The sequence below is a fragment of the Protopterus annectens genome, chromosome 3.part0 (assembly GCF_019279795.1).
Source record: "Protopterus annectens isolate FY-2018-M chromosome 3.part0, PAN1.0, whole genome shotgun sequence".
In the NCBI taxonomy this organism is placed as follows: Eukaryota; Metazoa; Chordata; order Ceratodontiformes; family Protopteridae; genus Protopterus; species Protopterus annectens.
The window spans coordinates 1,404,571,701-1,404,584,687 of NC_056731.1; the positions used below are offsets into that span (position 1 = coordinate 1,404,571,701).

At 38.0% G+C, this 12,987-nt stretch overlaps 1 protein-coding gene across 1 annotated transcript in view; it reads left to right on the forward strand.

Moving 5' to 3' along the window:
* The window catches only part of CHD7 (chromodomain helicase DNA binding protein 7), a 2,781,650-nt gene that overhangs the window by 2,638,102 nt on the left and 130,561 nt on the right, over positions 1 to 12,987 (forward strand). Inside the window, exon 38 of the mRNA XM_044065875.1 lies at positions 6,850 to 7,007. Within this exon, the coding sequence (XP_043921810.1) occupies positions 6,850 to 7,007 (158 nt within the window). The remainder of the gene's footprint in view (positions 1 to 6,849; positions 7,008 to 12,987) is intronic.

The following is a 12,987-nucleotide window of genomic DNA, read 5'->3' on the forward strand; positions in this document are numbered from 1 at the left end:
TACTGCTGTGATGTAGGTGATCCTTTGCCTCCCAGGGGTGACCATGTATGGCTCTGGAATGTACTCTGTTATGACTGTCTTTTGCAGAGGCCCTTTCCAGTAGTACAGTAGTATAGGGTGCTGCATATAACAGTAAACTTTAATAAATGGTCAGTGTAACAGAAAAGCATCTTACCCCCTTGTCCCACTGGGAGTTGCACATTCTTATGGTTACAATTTTATAATGCTACACATAATCATATTGTGCTCAATTGTGTTTTGTGTAAATGTTACCGAGATCTGCTATACATTTATTTGCACGTAAAGTGTCTGTATAAAGTACCTCATATTACTACTTCTGTTTACATCACTTGGACTGAAGTGCCACAAGCAGTAATTTACTTAGCACTTTTAAGACTCTGGCATGCTCAGAAACTTGTCCTTTAGCTTTCCTAATGCACCATACCTACCCCTCTCCAGATCTTATAGGTGCATCCCTGAAAGCAGTGAAAGGTGCTCCAGGTTTATTTTCATTTATTTATTAAGCTGTTTTATTCAGTTGTAAAAATTCTTTGATTTGAGGCTCTTATTAGGTTAGATCTTTCAAGTTGCCTAATCCCAACAGTCACAATTTTTCACAGATACAGTTGAGTCGTCTTCTAGCTATTCCAGTATCAATGTATGTCTTGATTTATTTAATATTTGTTTACCAAGAAAGTCCAACTTGGAACAAGTCAATTTTCAGCGGAGGCCGAAGGCGAAACACTCCATGTCTTTAATGCCTTTTTAACAATTGTTCAGTCTCCCTTGCTTGCTTTAAAAGTTTGTTTAAGCATTCATCCTGAGACCACTTCTCAAAGTAATTAGTTTCCCTTTGAAATCTGAACTTTGTGTTGGAGAAGCTGACACGCCCTCTGAACCAGCAACAAAAGCTAATGTTAAATTATTGTCTTGGAAAATTTGTTAAACAGACATTATATATGCCAGAAGTGTTTTACTACTGCAGTCTTTTTTTTTTAAACATCTGTAGGTTATATTTCATAAAGATTGTGTGTTTATGTGCTAACCATTCTTTCAAACCAAAAATAGCCACTAAAATTTACCTTAACTGAGCAATTAAAGTGCAAGTATTTTTCTGCAGTGCTGTAATAGTGTGGAATGTTTGTTGCATTGTCCGTACATCATAAGCTAAACTTTTATCCCGACAGAACTAAAGATATTGTAAGTTATCAGTTTTTTGCCTGCTTTTCTTAAAGCAGAGCTGGTTAGAAAGTGTGTGATTGTCATTTCTAGGTGACTTCAGACTGTATTGCCTTCTATTATGATTAATGTAACAAAACCGTACCAAATGTACCAGAAGTCATTCTGCTAGGGCTCTAACTCTTTAGTATTTTCAGAAATTCTTCTCTTGATGTCCGCACAATTGTGATGATGTGCTCCCCTGCATACCTTTTGAAACATTAGTGGCAGGATATATTCTCAAAGTCCAGGAAAAACTTTGGGGCATGCTTGAGGTTCTCCAGAAGGCAAAAAAAGTTACCACTAGGAAATCTTGCATGTCCATTTGGAAACATTTTTCCATATGGTGTCACATGAAGAATGAGGACCCCCATCATACAGATATACGTACTATTCTGTCATAAGTGTGAGTTACTTAAAAGTGATCTGGTGTAAACTTCCATCAAAACACACTTTTCTGTGGTCTCTGGTTACCTGCCTTTAAATCCATTGTTGCTTCCCAAACTTTGTGGTCAAACAATTTTTAAGGGGCATCCTTCACCTGAACCCTACTAGAAAGGCCATCATTCCTCCCTGGGATATGAACTTTTTTCCTGGAAAAAATTACTTTGCCACCTTTTGAACTTGCACCGTCACTAAAATTCTGTACTTGGAAAAACAATTCTGTTGGTCGCTCTTAACTCTGCCCGAAGAGTTTGAGTTGCAAGCCTTTATGACAACCCCACCTTAACGATAGACTTTAAGTGCTAACCCTTCCTTTATGCCCATAGTGGTAAATGAGCTGTCTCTGAACCACTCTGTCCATTTTCTTTTTTTCTCTAATCCACAAAATAGAGATGAAAGGATTATTCACTTCTTGAATATACATAGGCAGCTAAGATTCTACCTGGAAAAAATATACCATTTAGAAAGACTGACCAGCTCTGTTTCCTTCCAAGAAGGTAAGTTGGGGAAACCATGTTTCCAAACAGACGGTCTCCAACTAGTTTTCCAAATTCATCTCCTTCTGTGTTTATACCTTCCACAGGAAGACCTTGCCAACTCGAGTGATGGCTCACCCCACTAGTGCAGTCTCCTTCTGGTGCCTTCTTCAAGGGCGTTAATTCCTGATCTTTCCTTGAAGCTGCCATCTGGACCTCTGTACACACTTCACTAAGCATCATAGAGTAGACACATTTTTACAGCTCTAGGACCACCTTTGTTTGATCTGTCCCAGTCCTTAATCCTACCTTCCTCAACTGTTAGCTTTGAGAATTACCCACAAGTATTGGAAGGCTGCAACAGTGATCTACGGAAGGCTATATCTCAGTTGTGTAACAACTTACGACAGTGATCAGTAGGACATCTATTGTTATCGCTTCCCTCCACCTTTCTCTGAAATTTTGACAAAAATGACTGACTAATCTTCAGTGATGAGGTAAAACCAGGTTCAATTGAATTGTATACTGCCTTTTTATGGTTGCCAAAAAGGAATAGAGGCAAGCATTTTTTTTCAGATGGGGATGACTTCTAATAGCTATGAAATTAATTAACTACCCTACACCCTATGGGATTCCTATATTCTGAATAGTTGTAATGAAAGCTCAAAGCCTGTCTCGAGGTGACGTTCATGTTATGATTTCTTATTAGCTTCTGTTTCCCTTTTAGAACCAACTGAGGGAAATCCAGAAACATCACCTGGTGTGCACAGATTCTTTGCATCATTCCAAACAACTGTTTACTTTGGCCCTAGTGAGACTAATTTAGCCATTACTAAGTAGATCACATGTACTTGCTTGTTTTGTCAGTTGATCCTTTTTAAGAAGGTCTGCAAGTTCTGTGCTGGCCAAGTCAAACTTTACTGGACTTCGAAGGATATCCAGTTTTGTATTTTTTTTCATTGGGTTTTTTGTTCTGAATGTCTGCACTGCAGTTTCCTGATCAAAGCCTATTATTTTTATGAATTTATTGTTGCCTGGGCAGTGGCCACAGTGGTGCAGCAGTTAGCATTGCCGCCTCACATCAAGAGGTTCTCCGGTTCGATTCTCGGCTGGGGTGCCTTCTGTGTGGAGTCTGCATGTCCTCCCGGTGGTCGCATGGGTTTCCTCCGGGTGCTCCGGTTTCCTCCCACATCCCAAAGACATGCAGTAGGTGGATTGGACACTCTAAATTGGCCCTAGGTGTGTGTGTGTGTGCATGTGTGTGCCTTCTGTGGAAGGTTAGATGCCGGGCTGGCAACTCAACACCGTAAAACTCCTCTGCCAATCATGAGCGGACAGATGATCCGCTGTGGCAGTCCCTAACAGGGAAAAAGCTGAAAGAAGAAGAAGAATTGTTGCCTGGGCAGTTAAGACACATCAGGCATTGCCAAGATAGTTCTGCATGATTTGAAGGCTTAAATCGTATTTGCCATTTTTCTAAATTTCTAGGGATTCATTTGGAGAAAACATGGGACCTATTTGTTGAGATGGTCTTTAAGGAAATTGATTGTTAGATAGAATTGTACTATAATAATGGATATTCGAGACATCTCGGGTAGCAGATCTTACCCCTGCATTTCTCAGGTGTCAGTCTTTTGTTAGCCTTCTGTTTCCTATGTCCAACTGTGGGTTTTATCTTTGCAGGAGAAAAATGAGGATGCTTAGATGTGTGCTTCCCTTAAGTATGCTCCTTCACTGATTTGTAGATATTCTGGTGAAAGGCCTGCTTGACAGGAAACTAATGAAGGGCTACTGACAAAAGGAATTCCCTGCAGGCAGGGTATTCAAAATAGTGTGTGCGCTCAATATAGAATAATGTAAGTGTGTATTCTTGGGAAGGGCTTGCTTAACAGGAAGCTAATGATGAGCTAATGACAGGAGGACTTCCCTTGCAGACAGTGTGCTCAAAAGTGTGTGTGTCCTCAGTTTTCAGTAATGGTAGAGTCAGATGTAACAGACATTTTTAAAATTCTTTAATGTAGTTCAGTTAACAAATCTTTCTGGAAGGTAGATGGATCTGTTAGCATGAAGTCACAAAGTCATGACTGTGTCCCAGATGACCTTTGTTTGATTAGTGGCTCCGTCACCTGTTAAAGGTGGCATGAGGTAGGAGAGGAATGTTTTTTGTCGCTTGTGTTACTCTTGTGCAATTCAGTGACATCCAGTAATTCCCTGTCAGACACTCCAATAAGTGTACGAACACCTCTGGTTAAGCATAAAATTTATTCCACTCAGATAACGAACAGCACATTAGAAACGCACCATCTTATTTTCGTACATTCAGCAATTCAGTGACATGTATTATCTTGTATTCTTGTGTTTTTGTAAGATTGAAATTTGTCCTGAAGGCTTAGTGCTTAGTACCAGTCACCAAATTGAATTAAATGAAGGGCAGCATACTTACCACTGTACAAATGGAGAGCATGTGCCTAGGTACACTGTTCATAGTTAAATCCCTGGGTGGAGACCCAGGATCACATGGTGGGAGGCATGGCCAGTTCACATCATGTGGAAGCAAGAATGTAATGTGTGTACCAGTTGCACGAAAACCTTTTTGAAATTCATGGGCATGCACAGGGGACTGTAGGGCTTACAGTCAAAAATGTAAAGTCTCTAATGCCCAGATGGTAACTCTTGGGTGTAAATTGTATGTGTAACTGGAAGTGATGGGTACAGTGGTCAGAGAAGGGGGTATCTCACAAAAATTATAACTTGAAGCTAGCCTAACGTGTGGACAGCAGCTTAAGCAGCTTTATTTTTAGTCCCATTCCCAGTTTTTCAGTACAGCTTTAGGGTTAGTCAGGTACTCCTGAGATAAGTTCTGTTTATGTTTTGATGTCTGAGTGGGAGGGAGTTGGCTAAGGCCTCTGTGGGAAAGTACAGATTTAGAAGTTGGTCTGACCATGGGCAACCTGCAGGCAGGGAATCGCAGTGATGACAGTGAAGGTAACGTGATTGAGCATCTATACTTTTGGTTAAGTTCCTACCACATCTGTGCTGGATGAAGGCATTTTCATTTGCTAACAGAAAAAGTCCATAATAATCCATTTCCAGAAGAGGTCTAGGGAGAAAAGCTTCAACATTCAGTAATTTCCATCAGAAACAGTATTAATCTAAACACTGAATAGGATATTTCAAAAAATGCCTTAATTTTGTGTAAACTAATACATGTTAAGACATAAAACAGCTTGTGACATAGGAGATGTATTAAGTAGTGTATTAGTATGTGTCAGTAGTTTGTAGTATTGTAAAAGAGAACATTTTTAGTTTTCGTGCCTGTACCAGATCAGTTAGTCTGCAGGGAAGCAGCAAGAAGCTATGATGGCATTTATAATTGACTGTGTGGATGATTAAACCATCAGGTGTATAAGAGGGTTCACATATACCAACAACATTTCATGGAGAAAATGTAATTTCTGGAAAAAGCCTTAGGACATGACTACAAAGGTACTTTTGGGTGAAAATTAGAGCGGATAGTGTTAACATAGCTATGATACTGAGAAAATAGAACTAAGTTAGGCACAAGTCGTTGAGGGGAATACAACAATTGAAATTGTGTACCACTGAGGCTTTTCCATTTATTGATTAAGTGAATTTTACGGGAGTTTTAAGGACATTTTTCTGGAATGAGTTTAAATTTGGCTGGGAAATTGTTAAAACGTTTACCAAAGTAAACCAAGTGGAGTCCGAGACTCTGTGTGGTAGTTGTGATTATCTTATATTTTCCATCTGAGCTGCGAGTTGAGGTGAGAAATATAGCTGGTTTAACCAGCACCCTTGTCCAGTGCTATGAACCAGTACCTCATTTCCTCAGCTCTTCAACTGAAGAGCAAAAAATTAAACGGAGAAAGGCACTTCACTGTAATAAGCTGATCACTGCATTTGTAAGTAATTGACTTATTACAGTTAGATCTTCACCCCTCCCCCATCTCTTTCATTGAAGAGTAAAAAAAAAAATCAACTTTCCTTCTACTGGCACACCAACCAGATGGCCAGATGCACATGTGCCCCTTTCCCTTCTGTTTTAGCTATTCAGATCCCGTTTGTGCCCTCTCCTCAACCCTCCAACATATTTTATTTAAAAAAACATCTTTTAAACTGTAACAAATAGCTTGCCACATATGTAGCAAACAGTTGCTACAGTTTATACCCTGCCTACAATGCTCAGGTTTTAGTTTAAAAAAAGAAAAACTGTAGTAAACTGCTTGCTACAATTTCACAGAACACTACAGTGCTCAAGTTTTGCAGTAGAATGATTGGGATCGGCTGATCATGCCACCAAACACATTGCATCAATTTAAGTAAGGCATTTGGTGGCTAAGCTAGTCTATGTACTATTCTTAATTGGGATGCTGTTCAAGCCAGTTGCACAGTACTGACCGAGAAATATTTTGAGGTTGGGAAATGTACCCTGGTGTCCTAGTTCTTGCAAGTGTCCAGAATGCAGGTTTAACCAAATGCGTACCTGAAAGGAGAGATGAGGCTGCATCCCTCGACTTGGAACCACATATGGTATCATTGGGAGTTCACCTGAATTTGCATGAGAAAATACTACAGATTAACTATTTTAATGCATTCATTGTATTTCATAGCCGTAGTAACATCAGAAGCAGATTTTTTAGTTAAGTACATTTATTTTCTAATGTGCCCCCCCCCCCTTTTTTTTAATCAGGTGCAGCTTCTTGTGTCAAAAATTTTGATGAAGAAAGCAATGCCTCCCTGAGCACTGCACGTGATGAAACTCGTGATGGCTTTTTCTTGGAAGATGGTGATCCTTCAGTTGCTCATATGCTACATGAAAGAGCATTTGCATTCTCTTTTTGGCCCAAGGTTAGATTTGAATGTTCATGTATTGACCTGCTGATGTTGATAATGTATTATTGAAATAGATGTTCTGCTACACAGTGTTTATTTTGAGTTTGCATCTGTGTCTACTAATATAAAGGTATGGAGTTGTCTTCTGAGTTAATGCTACAGATCTGAGGATAGATCAATATAGAGTTAACTTGCAGGTGAAAAACTGACCCATTAAATGTCTGTCCTATGTAAGTATTGGTTAAGCTGCTGATCATTTTTAACACACAGTCTGTCATCACTCTGTTACAGTTGTCCTGTCTTTCATATGCATTCTTTATTTCACTGATTTAACCTGTCAGCTTTCTCAAGAGGATTGTTTTATAGGACTTTCAAGATAGCTACACACTGATTAAGAAGTTTAACGTCAGCTCTTCCAGTGTGAAAACAGAAACTGAGAAAAATGAGTACCATTGATACTGTTTTCGGGGTAAAATTCCATTACTTGCTATTATCTACACTGCCTGGATGTTGGCAAAGAAGAAATATCAAAAGAGGCCTGACACTAAGTTACCTTATCCCAAATCAACATACCCCTGCCAATATAAAGGCATCCCGTGTACTCAAGGACAGAAATAGGTTGGATTGCAAGACTAGGCTTATAAAGACCCTGGTGGGCGATAGTCTAGTACAAACTTATGAACCTGTGGGAAATATGAAATAAAAACACCCTGTCTGAGAAGGATTCTTACAGCTGTTTTGGAATAAGCACTTCAAGCTTCAGCTTTGGCTCGAGAGATAGCTTCCAGTAATTTAGAGGAAACAGTAAATCATCTGTACTAAGCAGTGATTAAAAAAAACTGAATTGGAGAAATATATCACTTCAGAGTGGAAAAACTGCAAAAATCAGACATTGAAAAGAAGAAAAAGCTGGTTGCGTATAAGGCTTCTCAACAAAAGCTGTTACAAAAAAATAGTGAGTTAAATGTGTGCAGGAAGAGATTTTTTTTTTTGCTGTAACAGAGAAACTGGAAGGAACAGATCTTATGAAAGCACAAACGAGCAACTGAACTAGTGTTCCACATTAAGATTTGTTTGAAAGTGCACATCAAATGTATACTGCACCTGACCATAAGTAGCCAAGATCTATATTAGTAAAGATGCAATCATGCCAGCAAAAAGAGTTGATCCTGTCAGAACTATGGCAGAAGGGCAAAGTATTAAAAGTTGGAGACAGTAGAGTGTTTGTAGAAAATGATTTCTTCTCCTCTGCCTGGTGTACAGTGAATAAAATCTCAGCATTCAGGGAATTTTGAGAAGCAGTTGCGAGATTCAAGCTGCTGTGTCCAGCTGCCTTCAGTGTTGTTTTTTCTTACTTTTTTTTGGTTCAGAACAGACTAAGGAGGAAGTAAATAAAACAAAAAAGTTTATCTAACAAAATGTGAGCCAGCAAGTATAAGTGAAGTGCTTCTCATTCTTCTGGCAGGCTCATGCAGAGACTTTGCCAGTGAAATCTTTTTCAGTGTTCCAAAGGAAAATGCTTGAGAGACTGAAAAAAGCTATGGAATTGACTAGAAGAATCAGGAGTACTTTGGACTTAAACTAGAGACTTTTTTTGGGAAATGGAAATGAAGAGGAAAAAGACCAGCAACACCGAAATAAGTGAATAAAAGGAAGACTTTGAGGTATCAATCACACTGGGAAAACATGGCTTAGAAAGAAGACATGGCTGTGTTTTGTTGACTCTTAAATTTGTGGGTGGACTGTATAGCACATACCCTACTTTGTCATTAATGGTTAGAACAACACTAAAAAGGGGGGGGGGGGTAACTGTAAGTAAAACTATTTTTATTAGTATTTGCATAAAACATTTCATTATGTAAATGGCATGTAATATATATATATATATATATATATATATATATAATAGGTTTTCTGTAGTGTGTAGTTAGGGGTCTATTAACTGTGGGGAGTTCTTTCAGTGGATGTGGTATGTGTTAAAAGTATAGTACGCAAGTACTTTTTTAATTAAGAAATGTTAAAAATATTAAAGTACACAAGTACTTTTTTAATTGTAAGAAGTATAGGCTTTACAGAATAGCAAGACACATGCTGGATAAAAACAAGTTTAATGTCCATATGCTGTGATTTTGGGCTGGTGGGATATAAAATGCACTGATTGTGTTGTATGTGGAATTAAGATATTTTATATTTTTGCAAGAGTGAAATAATGCCTTTGGCTTAAGGTATCAAAAAGTGTTTTGTAAGTAAGCAATTAGGCTTTAAAAATAAGACAACTGATGAAAGTCATAAAAATGCAAAGTTTCTTACAATTGCTAAAGCATTAGCTTATTTTTTTCCATTATCAAATGTTCAGTCAGTTATGACATATGCAGCTAAAAGCAGCTGTGCATCCTGTTATGAGTGAAATTTACAAAGATTCATTAGAGTAGTTTTCTATGGAGCCAAGCTGTCTGCAGGTGCAAGCAATTAGTCTTGAGAGTCCTGAGCGTTCTTTGCTGAGGGAAATGCAAAATGTAAATGTACAGTGACAAGCGGTTCAGTGAAATATAAAGTTTGAAATGATAGGAAGTGAATGAGAGCGCGCCTTAAATAGAACAGTGTATATTTTTGTTTTATTTAAAGATAGCCAGTGCCTTTTTCTTAGGAGTAAAAGTTAATGTTTTCTGAAAGCATGTAAGCTGTTTTTTTTCACATCTTGGAGGAGAATAGAGATAAGAAAAGAACAGGCAGCAATCAGTGCATGTGGAAGTACAGGTCATAGCCTGCATAACATTAATTTTAGGTTTGGTGATGCCTGTGGGTGCAGCTGTCAGTTTGGGGCAGTTGCTCCTATCTGCAGGGTTAAACATTATTTTGAGTTTGTTCTAAATTAACGGGATGAGTGTGTTTTGAAATTGTATTTTGTTTTTTTTTTTGTTTGATGGTTTTCATTAAAACAAAATATCTTGAGAAATGTGAAGTAAGTTCAAATGGAGATGAGAAACAACTGTACAAAAGCTCAGCCTGCCAAATAGTGTGTGCATGTAATCCAAGTTGGAAATACACATTCAAAAAACTTCCATGTATAGTAAGTGAGAACAGTAGCATTTCATTGTAATGGCTACACTATCTATATTATGTAAATGGCCCTTCAGGTGTAGACAAAAAAGGAAAGAGCACTGAATTATGTTAAAGAAATGCAGAGTGTAAATAGCAATGCTGCAGGAAACCCATTTGAAAGAAAGTATGAATTTGACAAAGAAATTGTTTCAGAATGGATATTCAGCAGAATGTCAGGGACAAAAGGTAATGGAGTAATTATACTAATTGTTAGAGTGGCTCCAGTAGTGATAGAAGAGGGAAAAAAAACAATAATGGTAGACTTGTGGTAGTAAGGGGGCTGTTGGCAAGAGAGGAGGGTTCCACTGGCGTATATATTCCATCAAAAACTGTTATGGAGCTTAAATAAAAAATTAGGAGAAATAATCAGATGGGAATATTACTTATAGGTGGGGACTAGAACATTATTTGCAATAGTGAGGCTGTATCAGAGGGAACTAGAAGGAAAAAATAGCAAAAGAGATCAGATTTCTAACGAAATGTATGGAAACCATTTGGTAGGTAAGATGTGAATTCAGTAGTAGGGAACTCGGACAGAATTTACATATTGTTCCCCATGGTACAATAACTGGACTAGATTATTGTATTTCACAGGAGCATTTACATTTAATTTGAAAGCTTCAGCACACATACAATAACTATTGTAGGTCATGCAGCCATAAAAACTAAAATAAAAATGCAGGGGGAATGAAGTAAAAATGAGACCCTGGTACTTCCCCTACACATTAAGAGAAGAATGGAAGGAGTGGGTAGTAGAAGTTGAGGGTTATTGAGGAAACTAGAAATATCTTCAGAAGTTACAGCTAGTGAGTGGTAAAAATAAAAATGGAATTTAAAAGAGGATAGAAATAAAAGACTGAGAGATATGGTTAAGAAGTAATATTAATTACTTAGAGGGGCTGACATAGATAAAGTATTTCAGATTAAGGGGAATCTCATAATAAAAGCAGCACAAATGCAGAGTGCTAAAGAGAAAATAAGGGGAGCATGTGGATAATATGGTTAAGTTTTGAAAGATTGCCATTATGCAACTATTTTGGATACAACTGTAGAGCAGAAAAACTTTTACCACAACAACTTAGACAGTAGAAAGGGTTGTTGCCAGACTTGAACATATCACACGAAATAACCAGAGATGCTTTAGAGGCAGTTGAGATATTTTGCAACTTTTATGAACATTTGTATAAAACAGAGAAGTGGAAATCAAGAAAGAGTGCAAATGGAAATATTTATGGAAGACTTAATTATGTCAAGGTTAGAGACAGATAAGGCTCAACAACTAACAGTTAAGATAGGCAAGGATGCATTAGAAACACTGATGTATAATCAATTTTAAGGAAAGTTTCTAGGCACAGGTAGTGTTCCTGTTGAAGTTTGGAAGTTAGGAGGGAATACAGTGATGAGGATCTGGAAGACTTTAACAGTATTTTAAAAGGGGAAGCATCAACATCTTGGTTGAAAGCTGTGATGGCTGTATTTTCCAAGGATAGTAAGGACCCATCAGACCCAACTTCCTACAGACCCATTTCAATTTTAAACCTTGATTTAAAGTGTTTGTGTATGCTGGCTAAAAGAATGGCAAATGTGTTGCCAAAATTGATTAGATATGGATCACTGTGGTTTTGTGGAGGAGGACGACAAACATTTGACAGTATTAATAGAGCAACAATGACCTAGAAGGAAGCAGAATGTAAGAAAATATCTGTTGGCAGGTCTTAATGCAGAGAAAGCATTTAACAGAGTAAGCTAGGAGTTTGAGCAGAAGAAACCAGGCAGGGGTGTCCTCTTCTTCACCTTTGTTGTTTGCTTTATATTTAGAACCATTGGTAAAGAAAAGAAGGGACTCAAATGCAAGGATGTAATTGGTATGGTAATCAAGAAAAGCAAGCTTTTCTGCAGATTTTATTTTGAACCTGGTAAATCCAGAAAAAGACAGCTAAGTGTTGTGGAACATTCTGAGACAGTTTAAAGTCTTTTTCAAGATTTAAAACTAGTGAAGATAAAACAAAGGCTATAACCATAAGTTATGTACCTGCACATGAATTGAGTGTTTAGTCCCTGTAATTTTATATACAGGCCAGGCATATTTTTATCAACAAGAGAAGTTGTGGACAGTAAGAGTGGAAGCAATGTAGCTGGGTGGAGAAGAATGCAGCAGTTAAGTGGGAAAGTTAATCCTTCCAACAAGAACAGGGTGGTTTAGGATTACCTGATTTGAAGGGATATTTTAGAGGTACACAGTTAAGGCTCATATATGTAACACAAGAAAATGTTAAAATGCAAAATGAAAGGGATAATGAAGTGAGGGGGGGTTCAACAAAAGAGTGGGATTTTGGGTGCAGATTCATAAGGAGAATAACAACCATGCTGAATACTGTATTCAGAAAGTATTCCAAGAACTAAGCCAACACGAGAATGAAGAAAGGTCATTTTGCCAGTAAGGATGACTGCAAGTAGATGGTACAGAAAATAGCTAAGAGAAGGCTGGAATTTACTGGAGAAAACTGGCAAAGGAACCAAGGTATTGGGCGCAAATAACTAGAGAGGGAACAGTAGTAGAGTGGGATGAGGCCAAAATATTTGCACTGCAGGTCAGAGACTGCGTTCCTTACCAGGGATCGATTCCAGAGTATTGGCTAAGAGAAAGGGATAGTGGAATCTTAAGTGAGAGAGAGCTACTCTGGTGGGGTTTAGTTGACTCTAGAACTGAAGCTGCTGTTAAAGGGATTGAAAAGTTATTTATGATGATGGTGCTGCTTGCTGAAACCAAAGTCTGATTAATGCACTGAACTTTGCAGACTATAAACATTTTCAGCACTGTATTAACTTTTGCACAGTTACTAATAAAATAACTTGTCTGGGTAACGGACACTTATGATACTGTGACAGTTTA